Source organism: Rhinatrema bivittatum, chromosome 1, assembly GCF_901001135.1.
Source record: "Rhinatrema bivittatum chromosome 1, aRhiBiv1.1, whole genome shotgun sequence".
NCBI lineage: Eukaryota > Metazoa > Chordata > Amphibia > Gymnophiona > Rhinatrematidae > Rhinatrema > Rhinatrema bivittatum.
In genome coordinates, this window is record NC_042615.1 from 808689814 (window position 1) to 808708033 (window position 18220).

At 41.5% G+C, this 18220-nt stretch overlaps 1 protein-coding gene across 3 annotated transcripts in view; it reads left to right on the forward strand.

The window, feature by feature from the left end:
• The window catches only part of UBAP1 (ubiquitin associated protein 1), a 95231-nt gene that overhangs the window by 31328 nt on the left and 45683 nt on the right, over positions 1 to 18220 (forward strand). For all 3 annotated transcript variants that reach the window (XM_029581228.1, XM_029581209.1, XM_029581217.1), the window contains exons 2-3: positions 9459 to 9499; positions 11435 to 11559. In XM_029581228.1, the coding sequence (XP_029437088.1) occupies positions 9466 to 9499; positions 11435 to 11559 (159 nt within the window). In that variant the 5' untranslated portion in view covers positions 9459 to 9465. The remainder of the gene's footprint in view (positions 1 to 9458; positions 9500 to 11434; positions 11560 to 18220) is intronic.

Here is an 18220-nt window from a genome sequence, read left to right on the forward strand (position 1 = left end):
GGTGGGTCCAGTGTTATAGGTGCACCGGGGCTAAGAGATGTATGAAATTCCTCGCCAGCTCCTGACCGACACCCACAGCAGAAGCCTCTCCCGGTGAAATTACGTTTAGAGGTGAGAGAAACTCTTCTATCAACTGCTGAGATGGGGCAGAACTAGCAACAGTTGGGATCTCTGGGCGTAGTCTGCCCTTCCTCTTTGTATGAGGCATTTTATTCATGGGAATAACTTTTATATTAGAGTTTTCTCAAATACACCTATTTTCTATATAGGATCTCTATTTGAAAGCAGGGAGAGAGAAAAAATGTTAACTTACTTTAAACACATTGAAGCAAAGAGTGTCCCCAATATACCAGACAAAGCCGCGCGCTGGCATCATCTGCGCACCACAGGGAGGTCCGGTATTAAGCTTGCCGGCCCCTCCCCCTCTGACAATGAGGGCACGTGACCCAGAACAAAGCGAGGGCTCACCTCTCCACAGGAAAGTTTTGGTCCAAGTAAGTCCAGGAATATTTTAATCAGGGCCGGGATTCCTTCTCATCCGAGGCCGCTGTTCTCTCTCTTTCCTGCTCCCAGAAATTATGCTTTTTAAATGAAACAGATATTCTAAGTGGTGCCAACAGAATGCTTTGGACCTGTTTTCTTGGATCCCAAGTATTTACTGACATATTTGCTCCTTTTGGATTTCGGCTTCTCCACTTTGCACGTACATCTCTGCACCATAGTAGCATACCATGTTATGTTGGTCAGTAAACTGGTTTTCACTTATCCATTGATTTCTAGATTTATGAAAGGTCTATAGCATGTCAGACCTCTGGTACGAAAACTGTCTGTTTCATGGGACTTGAATATTGTTCCTTTTGAGCTGCTGGAGTCAACTTCACTTAAATTCCTTATGTGGAAGGTAGTATTCCTCATTGCGTTCACCTCTACTAGGAGAGTCTATGAACTCCAAGCTCTTGTATACTATCCACCATACTTGCAATTCTTTCACAGTGAGTCCTCCGTACTCATCCAAAGCTCTTCCTGAAGATTGTCTCAGCTTTCCTTATCTAACAACCTATCATATTGCCTACCTTCTTTCAGAGACCTCAAGCGTGTGAAGGAGAGAGAACATTTCACATCTTGGACTGCAAAAGGACTTTGGCTTGTTACAAGAAATGAGCTCAGCCACATTGCCAAACTTCTCAACTGTTTGTGTCATATGACCTTAATAGGCTAGGCATGAAAGTTGCTAAACATACTCTATCTGGATAGCTGAGTGCATTCAGTACTGTTTCACCTTAGCAGGATTGCAAGTCACAGATGGTGTAAAAGCTTACAGAATTAGAGCTATGGCTTCTTGTTTTGCTCATCTTAGAGAAGATTCCTCTTGGGCTGCTTCCTGGTCATCTGTTCACATCTTTACATCTCATTCCTCTCTGGACGGTATTTCAAGGACTGACAGATTTGGACAGGCAGTTTTGTGTAATCTCTTCTTGCAGTAAGTCTACTCTCCATGGTGAAATCTGGATTACTTATTAAGTGTTCCGCTGCAACCCTTAGCTTGGGACTCCCAACATGTAATGGTTAATTCAATCTGTTTATAAAGTTTGCTTACTGTAAACATTTCCCTAGATAGCAGGATGAATTGACCATGGAATACCCACTCACCGCTCTGGAGAGTCAACTACATAGCTAAAATGAATTCTGATATAGGCTGCAAAGGCTCATGAGGCAATGCCCAATGCAAGAACTCCTGCACATGCTCATTAGAACTCAAAACTATACTAGCTGAGAGATGTCTGTCCAGTGCTGTTGAATGTCATTCACAAGTAATAGTTACTTCATCATGCTTCTACACTGTTTATGATGAGCAGACTTGCTTTACAGACTCAGTTCAGACTTAGTTGAGAGCCATGGCTCATTTGCAAGCTGTGCCTATCAGAGACATCTGCAACTTTGTTGTCTGTGCATACTTTCATGTCCCATTCCTATCTGGACCATCTTATCAAGATGTGAAAGTAAATTTGGACAAGCAGTTTTATGTAGCCTGTTCACCCAGTAGTTTACTCTCCTCAGTGGGGTCCGGGTTGCTTTTTCAGTAAATGCTCCACTGCAGTCCTTAGGTTGAGTGTCCACTGACAATTTCATAGCTAATTTGTCCCTGCTTGTTGCTAGAGAAAGCAAGTTTGTTAACCTTAAACTGTTATCTGTAGACAGGATGAATTATGAAAAAAGCCCTTTATTGAAATTAGCCCGACTCTGGCCGAGTTTCGCTCTTTGGTTTAAAGCATGTAGTTATGCTGAACTTTCTATGATACGCACCGCAGTTTTTTATGATCCTATCCTATTTTGAAGATACAAATTGAAGGAAGCGATCTTTACATCTTATGCTGCACAGCATTACTGCATGCTTTAAATAACAGATTTATGCACAACCAGGAACAAAAAATTGTATGCAAAGTGGATACATAATCTTTGTGGCATCAGCCCTGCAGGCATGCAATAAGTCCTGCTAACATCTATTGCCCCTGAGGCAGCTCTTGACCAAAGAGCGAAACTCAGCCAGAGTCTGGCTAATTTCAATAAAGGGCTTTTTTTCATGCACCGATCTTCGCTTTCTTTACTGCTATACAGCCAACTGGATCGGCTTCCGATTTGTTTTCTGGGGCAGGATGAATTAGTCATTCTAAATTCATGCCTGCCTCCCTGGAGAGTTGATTACCTAGCTAAAGTTAGCTCTAAAATCAACTGAGGGGCTCAGGAGGCAACACCTGTGTGGGAACTCCCACACATGCTCAGTAGTGCAAAAACTTTATAAGCTAAGAAGGGTCAGTTTGGCGCCAGCACATGTCACCCACCGGTCATGGCTAATTCATCCTGCTGTCTACTGAGAACATGGATTGATTGTAAGCAAACTTGCTATGCATAAATAAATAAAAATAATGGAAGAAGGCGCTTTTTATCCAAATCTAAAGGAAGATTCACAAAGTAGTGGGTGTAGGCAGTTCGTGCTCAGAAGTCTCTAGGATAGCAGCTTCGATTTAACTCTGTGGATTGCTATGTAGAATTTAACATCTTTCAAGATCTCTTTTATGAAGAAACAATAAACCCTAGAGACTGGTGGAAGTGACTAAGGGCTCGCTTAAAATTTTAAGCAAGTGTCTTTTAAACATATGTGCTGCAGTAACTGATTTGAACTCTGCAGAATATTGATGAGAGGCAGGGGTCATGTGATGATGACTGGCTGCATTGAAAAGAAGGCCTCTAGGCCCCCTTAGAATTGAGCCAGGATTCTGGCGGGAAATCACTATCACGTCTCATTTCTTTGCTGCACTTTGCCTGTGAGAAAAGCCCCGGAGAGATCAAACCAATCTGATCCTGGAGCCTGCATTGGTGCAGTGACATCACCGTGTGGCAAGGGCTGCATTGAAAAGAAGGCCGCTAGATGGGCCTGCCCCTTAATGGTACTTCTGGGTTGTGGGCCAGATATTTTAGTTTGCTGAGAGGATAAGTAATATTTAAAATTTTAGTAAGTGTGTTTAACATTAATCATAATGCAAGTTGCGAGGATGCATTTAATATCTTGATCCATGTAGGCTGAGGTAGGTATGCTGGTTTGGGTGTAAAAAAGATGAGTAGGATAGAGACTAGGATATTAGTCCCCATTGCAAAGGCTAATATAAGTGGTAATGGTAAATAGGTTGATAATTTAAACATAGGCTATAGGAATGTTAGGTCAGTAAGGGCAAAAGAACATTGCATCTTAGATATTGTTCAGAATCTTTTTTTTTTTTTTTTTTGTGACTGAATCGTGGCAATATGAGCACGATTATGTGATGTTAAATCCTTTAGGATATTCTTATATAGAAGGAGCACATGAGAATAAGCAAGGGGGTGGTTTGTTTAATAGAGAGAGTTTAGTGGTGAATAAGGTGAAGTTTGAAATTATCTTATAAAAACTGTTAGAAGAGAAGTTTTGGTTTATTTGCTAGCCCCTCTTGGAAGCAAATCTATCTCATATTATACAGTTGTGTGAACAAATAGCCACTCTGCTGTTTGGAGATTTTAATGTACACATTGATGGAAATTTGTGATTAACAATTTAATTTTTGTCCCTTATGTCAGTGTTATTTCATCATAGTAAGTTTACAGACTGTATTACTTAAATTTGTACTATGGAATTTGTATGGTCTGTTTTTTTTGTTGCTGTTTCAAATGAACAATTGTGTAAGGACTAATGATTGCATAATGAAAAAAAGGAAGGAGGTTTGCTTAGCAGCAAACTTCGTTATTGGTTAATGAATGGGTTTGTTCAACCCATTTTAATATGATGGAATCAATAGCATCACAAGATTTATGCAATAGTCTTTGAGTGCTGCATATGACAGAGTAGCGCCAAAGACAGAAATTCATTCTAGAGGAATTTGTAAAAGGGCATTGTGGTATACCACTGCTTTGAGGGAGCGAAGGAGAAAACAGAAAATCTGAGAAAAACAAAGGAAGATGTAGTAAAATAATGTGTAGTTTGCATGCTTACAGGAAGCAGTGCCACGACCATAAATCAGCCATTAGTTTAATACTGTAAAAAGGATGAGAGGAATCCATTTTTTCCTAATTGTGGTGAGCTGGCAGATCTCTGATTTGCATGCAAGATTTTATGGGATTTTTGATTTAAAAATGTCCCAGAGAATGTTACATTGGTGGGGGACAAATGGATTAGGTTTCAATGTAACCATTTTGGAATTGATGACTATGATTAATGGTCTTAATGCTACTACCTCATTATTGGATCCTAGCCCATTTACTGTTGTGAAGGGATTAAATTGATACCTATACGTTTATGCAATGCATCATAAATAAAATATTCCCTACACAGTTATTTTTTTACAGTGTGACTAATATGGAGTGGTTATTTACTGATCATTAACTATAATATTATGGATTGCCAAATTTCATCTCCTAATCTTGATGAGATTGGTACGGAAGTCTGCAATTTGGGTGTAATAATTGACTTTTGTGCCCCAAATCAATCAGGTAGTAAAGAGCATTTTTTTTTTTTATATGTTAAAAGGTGGTTAGACCTCAAAATTATCTATTTAACTAAAACGATGTTAGGTCAGCTTTACAAAGCTGTATTATTCAGATAACTTGATTATTGTAATAGCCTATACTTTGTATTAGAACAAAAGCATGATAGCATTACAGTTATTGCAACATGCCGCAGCGTGTGTGCTGTCTGGAGTGGTGCTCAAGATCATATCTTGCTGATACTGTATGAGCTGTATTGGTTGACTCACTTCTAGAGCTTATTTTAAGGTGCTTATAATTTACAGTTTGGCCCAGGTGGAACACAGAACTTATTTGATTCTTGAGATCTAAGCATCCACTTGGGAGAATCTCTTTACTATACCTATCAATACACAAGGTGGATCTATGTTTAATAGCTTAAAAATCTGGAAAAGAGCATTCATCTACATGGCTCCCGTATTTTGGCATAGATCACCTGCTGATTTACAAACTTTATCAGATGTTGTTTAGACAGCAGGTAACAAGCATATCTTTTTAATATTGCTTTCAATTTAAATAGATTTTTTTTATAATTGACAATTTTTATTAATATAAAATCACATGAACAATACATTGTCAACATAGAACTATCACTTGCAGAATGAAAATTACAAGAGGCAGTGTAGTTATACGTGCTATCAATAAAATACTGACTGCAGGAACAAAGCATCCTCTTATCTTTTACATTGACCTACTTCCCGCCCCCCCCCCCCCCCCATCTTGTGGACCCTCCCAATTTTCCAATTCCTCTTTATTCTTGAAGATAGAGGGAAATCGGGGACTATACTCTGCGAAATGTAGAAAAGGCATCCCTTCTTATTGCCATCAGTTTTAATTTAAATTGATTTTTAAATGTATTTTGTTTTGAATACAGTTTTGTGTGTAAATTATAGTCTGTGTTGTAAACTGCATTGAACACACATAGGCTTCCAAATAAAATAAATGAGGTGCAAATTATGGTGTGTTGCTGCATTCTCCAAAATCTTAGTTTTATTATGTAAAAAAGTATTATAGGATGTTTTCCTTTTTCTTTGCCTTAACTTCAAGGTTATCTTAACATCCAATATATCATTTTCATGGGCTTTAGAAGTGTTGTAGCTCCAGGATTCCCCGACTTTTAGCCAATATGACCCAATTTAGCACTTGAAAATTCACATGATCCCATAGGATGACCAAAACAGCAAGGGTGTGGTCCCCCTCCAACAGTCATGCACTCACCTGTGCTGCACTTCTCTCTCTCAGCCGCTATCCACTCCCGAGGACCCCTTTTAGCCTCCTCCCTTCCAGTGGACCCACTCTTAACCTCCATACCTTCAGCTCTTACATCCCCAACCCACCTCTCATCCCTTTTTGTAACCCCCTATTTGATCATCTCTCGCTTCTATGCCCTTATAACCACAAATTGATCTCAGCTCACCTCCTCTCTCCAACCCTTCTCTCATCCCCCCCCCCAGCAGATTCCCTCTTAACCCCCAGCGCCTCTCCTATAATCGTCCAGTAAGTCTTCTTTAATTTACCCCCTCACCCTCCATGTCCCATCCCTCCCAACTGAACCATCTCTCAACACCATCAGTATCTGAGCCCTCCCTTCAAACAGCCACTTGCCTAAACATCTCCCCGGGTCCAGAGCCAGCAGCAGTATTTTCCTTTGGACCTCAGGCCAAAGGTTGATGACGACTGGTAAGAAGAGGGGTAACATTTTCTCTCTAGTAGATGCAGTGTTGGGCGAGGAAACGAACCATGGCAATCTTCGTGGGCCCATACACGTTCAGCCCTTACCTCCCCTTTCCTTCCCTCTTGGCTGGTAAAAGCCAGGCTGTGATATGCAAGTAGCAGGAGTATTAGTAATGAAAGTCAGCACGGGGTCTGAGCGCTAGAGCAAGTTGACAGGTCTTGCTGTGGCCCCAATCACTCCTGTTACCACAGAAACTCATGCAAGTACATGGCCTCTGCAGGACCTGCGAATGTGTATTAGCTTGCAGGCCCCATGCTGCCTTCCACTACTAATGCTGCTGTTTCTAGCATCTGAAGAATGCTTCTGTTTGAGGCTCTTGGGACCCTCAGCTATAGGTTTTGTGACCCCATTTGAGGTCCTGACGCACGGTTTAGAAAGCCCTATTGTAACTTCTTTAAATTGATCTGAAATATGTTGAATCTGCTCAGACAAAGATTTCCTATTGCCTGCAGTTTCCCATTATGAACTCCACTTTAAAGTCTTTAGGATGAACCCAAATAGTCATAGGATATGTGACCTGTGGAAATCAGCTCTGCCCAAATCATAGCCACTTTAATCAATACCACATCCCAATTATATCCTTCACGAACCTCCAGTGCATGACCTGAGATCTCCAGCATATCCTGAACGCTTCCTGCACTCTGGGCATCTGCTTTGATCTTACCCTTGCTCACTCTTCAAGGTGCTAGCATCATCATAGGCACCAAAGCAGGGGGGACCTCCAACTACAAACACTGCAAACAGAGCTGTTTGAGGAACCAGTTTGTCACATAACTCTCTTGTGCTATCCATACCAATCACTTGAGGTTAAACCCTTGGCAACTTGAGTCTTGGCAAACACTGCACAGGCCTTGCCTGCATCTGCACACTTACATCTCTCCTGGCAACCTGACAGCTGGCTTTGTGTGTGACTGTGCAATTACTCTGTCTATAATCTACTGCCTGAGGGTTTCTAAGAACATAAGAAATTGCCATGCTGGGTCATTCCAAGGGTCCATCAAGCCCAGCATTATGTTTCCAACAGCCAGTCCAGACTACAAGTACCTAGCAAGTACCCAAACACTAAGTATATCTCATGCTACTGATGCCAGTAATAGCAGTGGCTATTCCCTAAGTCAACTTGATTAATAGCAGTTAATGGACTTCTACAAGAACTTATCCAAACCTTTTTTAAACCCAGCTGCTCTACCCACATCCTCTGGCAACAAATTCCTGAGCTTAATTGTGCATTGAATGAAATAATTTTTTCCAATTAGTTTTAAGTATGTTACATGCTAACTTCATGGAGTGTCCCCTAGTCCTTCTAATATCCGAAAGAGTAAATAACCTATTCACTTGTACCTGTTCTAGACCTCCCATGATTTTAAAGACTTCTATCATATCCCCCCTCAGCCTTCTCTTCTCCAAGCTGATCAGCCCTAACCTCTTTAGCCTTTCCTCCTAGGGGGAGCTGTTCCATCCCCTTTATCATTTTGGTAGCCCTTCTGTACCTTCTCCAGTGCAACTATCCTTTTTGAGATGCGGCAACCATCTTGAGTACACAGTACTCAAGGTGTGGTCTCACCATGGAGACACTGCAACCTCAAAACAACTTTAGGGCTCAGTCATTCACAGACCTTTTGCAAAGAATATTGAGGTCATGTAGCAACTTGAATACCTGGGTCACTAATCAGCCATAAACACAATGCTAATAAACTATAAAGTTTTATTAAAGGATTGAAAAGCTACAAACAGGGAAAAATAAAAGAAATTTTCACAGTAACTCTGTTTAAATCGGTTGACTTCAGATTCAAATGCTATATTAGTTAGATCTGAGGTCCTGAATAATGTTTTGCTGTTAGCATACCAGCCATCATTCTGCTTCCTTTCACGATGTGAAGACAGCTTACTCTGACTCAGCTTCAGCTACTTGTGCTGTAGAACCCTACTGTTATGCTTCCACCTGCCGCCTTGTGAATGTCTCTTGAATAAAGAAAATTAAAAATAAAATTCATCAGGGAAGGAAGTTCTCATAATTGTTTTTTAAATGGAAGACCAGTTCTGGTTTTAACTAACTTGATGTCTTGCTATGATTAAATGCAGGTGTAAGATCTAGGTGTTCTTCCTCCCCCGCCCCCAAGCTCTCTGCAGTGGTCAAACCCACAGATCATTTTTTTTTGCTCAGGTAGGAGCCATCCAGCTGTTGCCATGCTAGGCAGCTTTAAAGAGGTTGTTGGTGTCTCCGGACCATGATATTTTCTGGCACCTGGAGGGTCAGTGTGGTGAACCTATTTTGGATCTTCATTATTATCTGTATTTGCTATAACTGCCACGGCACACTGAGCTGAGGATTTCAACATATTGTCCACAATGTGACCAAGATCCTTTCCGTAGGTGGTGTCTCCTAATACAGAACCTAGCATTGTATATCTCTGTGTGCATCCTTTTTACAGTTCACATAAAATTTCATTTTCTGTGTAGATTGCCAGTGATTTGAATGAGTGTAAGGATGCAGCAGGTTTGATGCAAACTGTGAGTGCCGTCCAGGGGAGGAGAGCGAGGTATAGGAGCACAGGGATATTAAAGCTTGTTGTAAAGCATCCTATGTAGGCTCATCTATAAAGACAAACACTTTGAATGTTTTTTTTTTTAGTTTTGAAAGATTTGTGAATATTTCTCTTTAAATCTTTTTCAGATTCTAAATGGCGGCTAGGAAGTTGGCATCAGATTTTCATGGTAGGTGCAATGGGATGTTTCACAAAGTGACTTTATAGGTGGGAATCCTCATCCTCCACTTGTTAGAAGCATCCTTTATTTTTTATTGGTCTGGCAGTTTCCTCCTGCTTTTTTGGGCTTCCAACCAAATTGGTTTATGGCACCCCGAGGTTTACTTGCATCTGCTCAGGCTTCTTCCCACCAGTTTAATTGTTCGTAAGCATGTTTCCTATGATCTAGCCCAGCTTTCATAACGATCGTTGTCAACCAGGGGCCAGAGACTGACTTTGGAACTCAGTACATGTGCACGCTGATCAAAGAAAAGCCCCTGTCTCTGGAAATAATTAAAAATGGCAATAGAGAGGGGCCGGAGCTGAGAACAGAGGCTTTTCTCTGCTCAGACCTGCACTGCTGGTCCCTCCTGACTGTATTTAGCAGCTCTGGTGGGAGAGCCGGGAGCAGGAAACAAACAATGTCTCTTCTGTTCTACTGTTTGCTCCCTGCTCCAGCCCAGATCCTCCTGTGCTCAGTGTCATGGGGGCAGGAAGGCAAGAGCCACATTTTGTGCATGAGCCACTGGTTGTGACCACCTCTTATCTAGAGAGGTGAACCAAGAATTAGAGGCATTGCCACTGAACCAGTCAGTATACCAACCTCCAAGGAGTATTTTAAATAATTTTGGGTTTGCATCATATTAGCATTTCCAGTTCTAGCTATTGCACTTCAGAAGCACTCATAGGCATGGCATAGGGAGAAAAAGTGATAATTACACAATTACACAGTTTAGGAATTCAAGCAGTTCAAATTCATGAAATAACTGGGGTGCTGTATGAAATGTATTATGTATTCTGGATTAGCCTCCACAAAAATGGATTCTTCAAGAAGGCCTGGGATAAGGACACAGAGGATCCTTAGTTGCAAAGAAGTGAAAGAAAAGACTGATCAAATGGTGCTTGTCATTGTACCAGGAAATATTGGGCAGAGTTGATGGGCCTCAGTGTGTTTTGTTCCTATATTTGTTTACTGCCATAAAATGGCATTAATTTGTGCTTAGGTACCATTATCTTTGGGACTTCACTCCTTTTTCTTTTTTTTTTCTTCTCTCTTCCCTTCCATCTTTGAACAGCTTTCCCTCAAAGATATATGGCCTGAGGACTGGAAAGTGCCTTCTGAGATGCTCCCTTAGCATTACGTTTTAGCCAGTAGGGGCTGTCATGCTAGAGCAGTCTTCTCTCCCTCCCCAGGCCTGATGGATGAGGAATTGTCATTGTTGCATGCTTTTCCAGCTTGGGAGTTCAAAGCGAGTCACAGGGTTGGATTAACAAATCTGCTACAACATAGATTACATTGGTTAATGATATAAAAGCTGTGCTGGGATAGTAGTCATGGGGAGACTTCAATGAGAGTGATGCTGTAAAATAGTTTGGTTAATATGAGTAATAGAATGTAAAGTACAGAATATTTGTTAAATCAGGGACTGTTGTAGCTAAAGATTACTCATTCAAGTATCATGCACTGTTACCAGTCTTCTGAAGGAGAGTGTAGGTCTGGGGCAAGTGTTGGGACTGCTCCTATGACTGGCACTACCAGGTGGGCAATATATAGAGTAAAGGATCTGTTCAGATAAGACAGAGCTATGCCTTGAAGGCAAGGGATAGCAATTTGAATGTGGCTTTCAGGATGGGTGTTATGTAGTTGAATTTGTTTACATTCATTGTTAGGCTGGCTGCAGTATTTTTAATCAATTGTAAGTGATGGGGATTCCAGCAACAGTGCTACAGCCTGAAGTCCAAGGTTGGCCTTACTTCATTGATCTGTAATTGGAAGTTATGAATTCATAATGGATCGTACACTGGGCACTTGTACCACTGTGCCCTCAACACTGCTGTATGAATTTACTATGAAGTATGATGTTGGTATGTTGCAGAGCTCATGTATTCTTGCTATTGGTTTTAGGGCCTTTCAGTTACCTAGATGATGTCCCCTTCAAAATAGGAGACAAATTCAAGACCCCAGCCAAAGTTGGTTTACCTATTGGATTCTGTGTGCCTGATCCTTCCCAGCTTGTCAGAGAAGCACAGGTAAATATGCTGCTCTTCTCTTTGTGATGATTCCCCTTTGGCATGGAGAGTAATTGAGATTGTTGTATTCTAAGAGTGTATATCCTGCTCTCAGCCCATTCCCAGCTCCTTCCCCTCATCTCCGAAATATTTTACTTACCATTTTTCTGGTCCCTATACATAATACTTTTCAAAAAATTTTTCCAGTTGATTTATAGATTTTTTTTTTTAACTTAATCTGAATAGACCCTTATTGGGTTTGTGGCACTATGAGCCTTTATTTACAAGTGCCAAGGGACTTATCCCAATTTTAGTTCTGTTCTTGTCTAACCCAATCATCCTTCACAAGAAGCTGTAAACCTCAGTTTGTTCCAGAGCCTGGTATGTGTAAACCCTGGGTCTGGCAGTAACTGGGACCTCCCTCAGAAGCCAGACTTGGGAATTGAACCCAGATCTGGTTGAGGTTTGCTAGTTCATTTTCCCTAACTGCAGGCAGGATCAACTATACCTCAACTCTCTTAGACAAATGTTTGTCCAGCCTGCTGTTAAAAGCCTCTGCCGAGTGTTCCACCATCTCAATATATAACGTTTTGTTTTTTTCTAGTGCTGAAAGTTAGTCTAATAATGTTCCACTCTTGCTACATTTAAGGCCCACTAGTACTTGTATCCTCAGTGGAAATGGAGAATGATTACTGGCTTAATAATGGCCTTTTTGGTATTTGAATTCTGCTCATGATCAAATCTTTTCTAATTTAATAAAATTCGACTCCTTTCGCTTGTTCTTACAGGCTATATCGACATATCACTTTTATTGCCTTCCTCCTATCTTTCTCTGGTTTCTCTATGGTCTTTGGGATCCAGAACTGAACACAGTACTCTACAAAGGCTGTACCAGTTTTGAATGGAGTGAGAGCATGAAGTTTGCTTGACTTACATGTGATACCCTTATTTAATACAGCAGTGAAAGAAATGTCAGGGCTTCATCCTGTAGATGCTGCAATTGGCACATGACTTGGATCACGGCTGATGTGTCTATCCAATGCAATTATTGGGGGAGGGGTGAAAGGAAATTGAATGAAGCTGCTGCTTGAACTTTTCTGCACGTTGCAAGCTGGTCAGAGCAGCTGGCTCTGGTTCTTTAGCAGATGGCTGGGAGGTTCTGCTAAAGAACTTGGCCTCGTTTACTAAGCATTTTTCCCATAGACACAGAATGGGAGAGAACCTTTAGTAAATCAGGCCCTTAAATTGAAACACTGACAGCATCAATTTATTTGATGAATTGCACTTTTTTTTACATTAAAATTAATGCAATGTGCAATAATTACAAAATACAAAGTAATAAAGATAAGTAATAAAAACAAGCTAAAAGCAATAAATGTAAATGATCAACCACGAGCATAAAAAGACAGTGAAACAAAACAGAAAAGAACAAAAACAAACTAATAGCAAGAAAGAGAGCCATTCAGGCATATGATGAGAAAAAGAACATCAAAACCAATGTAGTTATGAAACCGAGCTAAATATTAAACGTCTAAGAAAACAAGAGTTTTAAGTTCTTTCCTAAATTGATCATATTTTTGCTTTGAACAAGGAGGGGTAAGGAGTTCCAGAGCGCAGGAGCAAGACGATAAAATGCCATTTTCCCTGATTGTTTTTCAAGTTTGATTTCTTTAAAAGTGGGAATTCTTAATAGTTCTTGTGACATTCGTAAAATGCGGCCTGGAACATAGGAAGATGAGATTAGACGAGTATTGTGGGTTATCTAATTGAAATGCTTTGAAAGTGAGACTGGCAAGTTGGATTGTATCTGCAGAAAAATTGGCTACTACTTAAGTCCCTGTCATGAGGGGGGGGGGGGCAGATGGGATGTGGTCCTACTCCCCCCCCCCCCCCCCCCCCAAACATAAACTTGGCAGCTGTGTCTGGATTAACAAAATGAAAGTCCATGTTATAAAGAGTTACAATAGTTAAGGTTGCTGAGGATAGGAGCATGGGTCAGAGATTAAAGATCTGCTCCATCTAAGAAGGATTTGAGGCACCAAATGTACACAAAAAAAATAAAATTTCTGCACTAGCTTAGATGGGGTTTGCATGGTGAAATATCAAACTTAAATGTGCACTACTGATTATAGCTTCCAAGGTACAGTCCTGTTAAATTGTATGAAGAGCAGTTTATAAACCTGTTAATCCCACACCATGAAAGTTTGGACAAAACAGGAACCTGGTTGGGAATTAATAGAAGGAATGAATGCTTGTGTACATTTTTCAGTGCAGTGGGAGAATATTTAACAGTAAGCTTAAACTATACAGCTTTAATGTAGTGTGTTTATCAATGTGTACTGCTGCTTTAATGGACATTAATCTCGGTATTTTTGACCTGGGGGTTACTGTTTTGTGCCTCCAAAGTAGGCGCTTAGTTTGGTAAGCTAGGCACCAGCAGTACTTCAGCTGAAGAAACTGTGAAGATGACGTGTATCCCATTCATTAAATAAGGAGGAAAAGGACCAAGAGGTTATCATAGCTAAGTAGTAAGGTGAAAAGAGGCCATCACAGCCGAGAGAAGTTCCTTTACAAAATGGAAAAAGGACCTGAAGCATTGAAAATAGAAAGGAGCACAAACAATGCCAGAATAGATGTAAGCTATTGATAAGGCAGGTCAAAAGTTTTTTTTTTTATTTTGAGAAGAAGCTTGCTAGCAGGCAAGAAAGCTTCCCCCCCCCCCCCCCCCAGTATTTCAATAAGAGACCAGCGAGTAAGGCAGGCAGTCCTCTGGATGACCAAAGGGTTACAGAGTATTAAAGATAAGGACATCACAGGTAAGCTGAATGATTTCTTTGGCTGTTTTCATCAGCCACCTTTAGGGATGTAATAAGACATCAATGTGAAGCAGGAAAAAGTAATAGGGTAAACAGTAACAAGCTCTCAGGACCAGATAGAATCCACCCCAGAGTTCTGAAGGAACTAATAGACATTGCAGGTCCACTTAGGCTGATTTGTAATTTGTCAGTAATCATGTCCACTGTGCCAGAGGACTGGAAGGTGCCCAACATGTCTCCAAGAGAGGGGGGGCTCTGGGGGGGAACTGGAAAGTTAGAGACTTGTAAGTCTGACATCAGTATGACCAAAATAAATTCTCACTTCGGCAATATTAACTGGTATCACAGCACGTGCACTGCAGCCAGTGTATCCTGCTAAAGCACCAGAAGATCTAATCATATACCAGTCCCCTTTTTTTCAATATTTTTCTTTGCCTGATATCAAAACCAGGTAAGATGATGGAAACAATTATCAAGAGCAAAATTAAGCACATAGAATGGCTAGTACGGGTTTTGGGGTGGCAAGTGATGTATCACAAATCTGTTTAGAATTCTTTGAAGCTATAACTAGGCACATGGAAGCTGGTGAAACAGTCAACATACTATATTTGGACATAACGTGTTCAGCAAATTAGCACATGACAGATTATTCAGGAAATTGTGGAATAGGGGGCAACATACATTCATTGATCAGTTCCTGGTTAAAGGAAAAGACAGGGAGTGGGATTGAATGACCCGCTGTCAAACTGGAAGGGAGAGGTACACAGCGAAGTGCTGCAAGGATTGATACTAGACCCAGTACTATTCAATTTAAAATGATTTAGAGGATGGAGTGATGAATGAGGTTACAAAATTCATGGGCGATACCAAACTATGGGCCAAATTCATCTCCCATTTTGTATCTATGGGAAAAATCCTTAGTGAATCAGGGACTCTGGAAGTTAAAACAATGGTAAATGGAACGGAGTAGACAAGGTAAAATGATGCACATTGGCAGAAAAAATCCAAACTGCCAGTCACACTGTTGGGATCCACTCTGGGCAGTTACCTTTGAGAGGGAGCTTGGAATTGCTGTGGACCCACACGCTGAAACCATTGGCACAGTGTGCCTGTCCTGGATGACCCCCAGCCAGTCAGGTTTTCAGAATATCCACAGTGAATATTCATGAAACAGGATTGCATGCAAACTATATCTCATGCATATTGCACGTATCCTGAAAACCCGACTGGCTCTGGATCCCCCCAGGACAGATGTGGGAACCTCTGCAATAGAGATAATTTGGTAAGGTGTTGACAAATTCAAAGATAAGCTTCTGTCTAGAGCTCAGGTGTCGAAAAATGAACCCAGTACTCCAGTGTGGTTGCCTCACCTCAAAAAAAAAAAAAAAAAAAGGTGTGGTGAAGCTCAAAGTACAAAAGGCCAAAAAATGTTGAGTCTTGTTGAACCTCTTATATGAAGATTAGAGATTTTTAGCTTGAAACTGAGAAGACTGAGGAGGGGACATGATGGAGGTCTACAAGATCATTAGTGGAAAAGAGCAAATCACAAGCAAGCAGTTCACTTTGTCCAAAAATACTAGGACTAGAGGGCATCCAATTAGTTTCAAGCCTAATTCAAGGAACTATTTCTTTAGTGAGCAGGTAGTTAAATTGTGGAATCTGCTGCTGTTAGAGGGTTCAAGAGGGGTCTGGATGTGTTTCTGGAAGATGAGGACGTAAACAGTTATTAGGGAGTGCTTAGATGAACTCTGATTTTAATCTTTTGGGTGGTAGTGTGACTCTGGGACCACTATCAGACAGGATGCTTGGCTAGATGGACATTGGTCTGACCCAGCTTGGCTGCTGTTATGTTCTTAATGTGCTTGTTTCCATTGGCAATACCTTACCAGTCTGGACCTTGAACTTTGCTCCTGTAAATAAAGGAATTTAAGATGGCGCTTACAGCTGCAGCTCTGCTTGCCCGAAGAGGGTTTGACTTTATAATGTTGTTCCTATGTGGTTAAGCAATCGGATATTCCTCATGCTCTCAATTTTAAAATCTATATATATTGAATAGATGCTATAGAAATGACCATCATATTAGGCATCACCGGTTTGTGCTACCACACTTCATAGGCAGCCTTGCATATAATCATAGGTCATATTGCAATCTCAGTTCGTTTTTATATCTGAATATTTTGCTTATTTTTTAATTTATTTGCAATTAAAATATGTAAACATACAATCTTCTCCACATTTGTCAAAATAAAGCCATAAAAAATGACTTCATTTTCCTGAACCTACCCAGATCAGTCCAGACAAGTGGGTTAATGCATCCCTACCAGCAGATGGTGGCAGAGATCAAACTTTGTCTGTGCCTATAATTGAGAGTGCCACCTGCAGCCCCTCAGTATTTCTCTGCCGCCAGCAGATGGTAGAGGTGCATACTTGCAGTCCTGATTGGGTGTTCAGAAAATTTTTCTGCTCCTCAGGGTCACTAGGTCTTGGTTTCTCAGACCATCCCCGGGGTTGGATACCCTTGGTGGTGCTAGCCTGCTACTTCCGAGGTCCCTGATAGCCAGGAGACTGGCTCCCTCTTCGGCCTCGAGGTCCCCTCTTTGTGACAGCTGCCAGCTCAGGGAAGTATCCCTTTAAGGTTTTTTTCTTTTGCCTTTCTTTATTAAAGTTTTATTTGTTTAAAAAAAAAAAAAGTAAGTCATTTGGTTTCTTTTTGTTCTGCTTCTGAGTGCAGCAGCTGTGCTGGTTAATCGGCCTGCCTGTCAGGGCTGCTGCTGGCCAGGCCAGGTTGGTAAGGGCCTGTGGGGGATTGGGAGTCCCGCGTATCTCAGCCGGGGGGGGTGGGGGGTGTCTGACCCTTACCTGAGAGGGAAGCAGACAAGGTCTGACACAATTTACTGCATTGCAGTTCATGGCACATGTACCATTTTGCTTTTTTAAAAAATTCCTCTCAGCCTGTCTTGGCTTCCTGTGCAGTGGTGGCAATTTTTTAGCGTGCCATTTTTTAGCGATTTGCCTTCTTTAGGACCAGGAACTGAAGCGGCGCTCTGAAAAAAAAATAATTTTTTTTTCCTTTCCCTGCCACCAGAACGCCTCACAATGTCTGCGTTACTGACAGTGGGGGCTTGTGCAGCCTTTGGTCTCGTTCATCCCAAGCGGCCCAGGGTGGTCTCTGTCGAAGGGGAGTCGAGATCTGGGGGATTCTGATGACCCTCGGGGCGAGGGCTCTTCCTCTCCAGGAGCAGACCGGAAGGGGATCCGGATGCGGATCAGCCTAAGGATGATCAACCTTTTTTTGGAATCTATCCTGGAGGTTGATGACCCTCAGGTCGTTTTGGCTTTTCAAAAAAGAACAGCTACGTCCACTTATCCCCTATGTTCTGGAGGAGCTGGGGGTCAAAGTGTGTCAGGAGGAGTCTGACAATGAAGGGGTGAACCCGGTCCTTGATGGTCTTCGGGGGGCCTCCCAGTTCTTTCCATATTCTGAAGAAAATACAAAAACTCATTAGCCGGGAGTGGGTCTTCCCGGACTCGGGCCTCAAGGGTAGGGAGAGTGATGACTAAGCTGTATCTGCTGTCGGAGGAGCATCTAGATTGCCTCAAGATGCCCAAGGTGGATGCTACGGTTTCTGCGGTCACCAGGAAGACCACAATTCCAGTTACGGGGGCGGCTGCTCTCAAGGACGTTCAGGATCGAAAGCTTGAAATGCAGCTCAAATGTATGTTTGAGGACTCTTCCTTGGGACTTAGAGTAGCCGTCTGTGCGAGCATGATGCAACATGCTTAACCTAAAAAAGTTCGTAAACAATACCACGAAGGACTGCTTTTACAAACTGCAAGTCCTCAAAAAACTTAAACCCCTCCTTTAC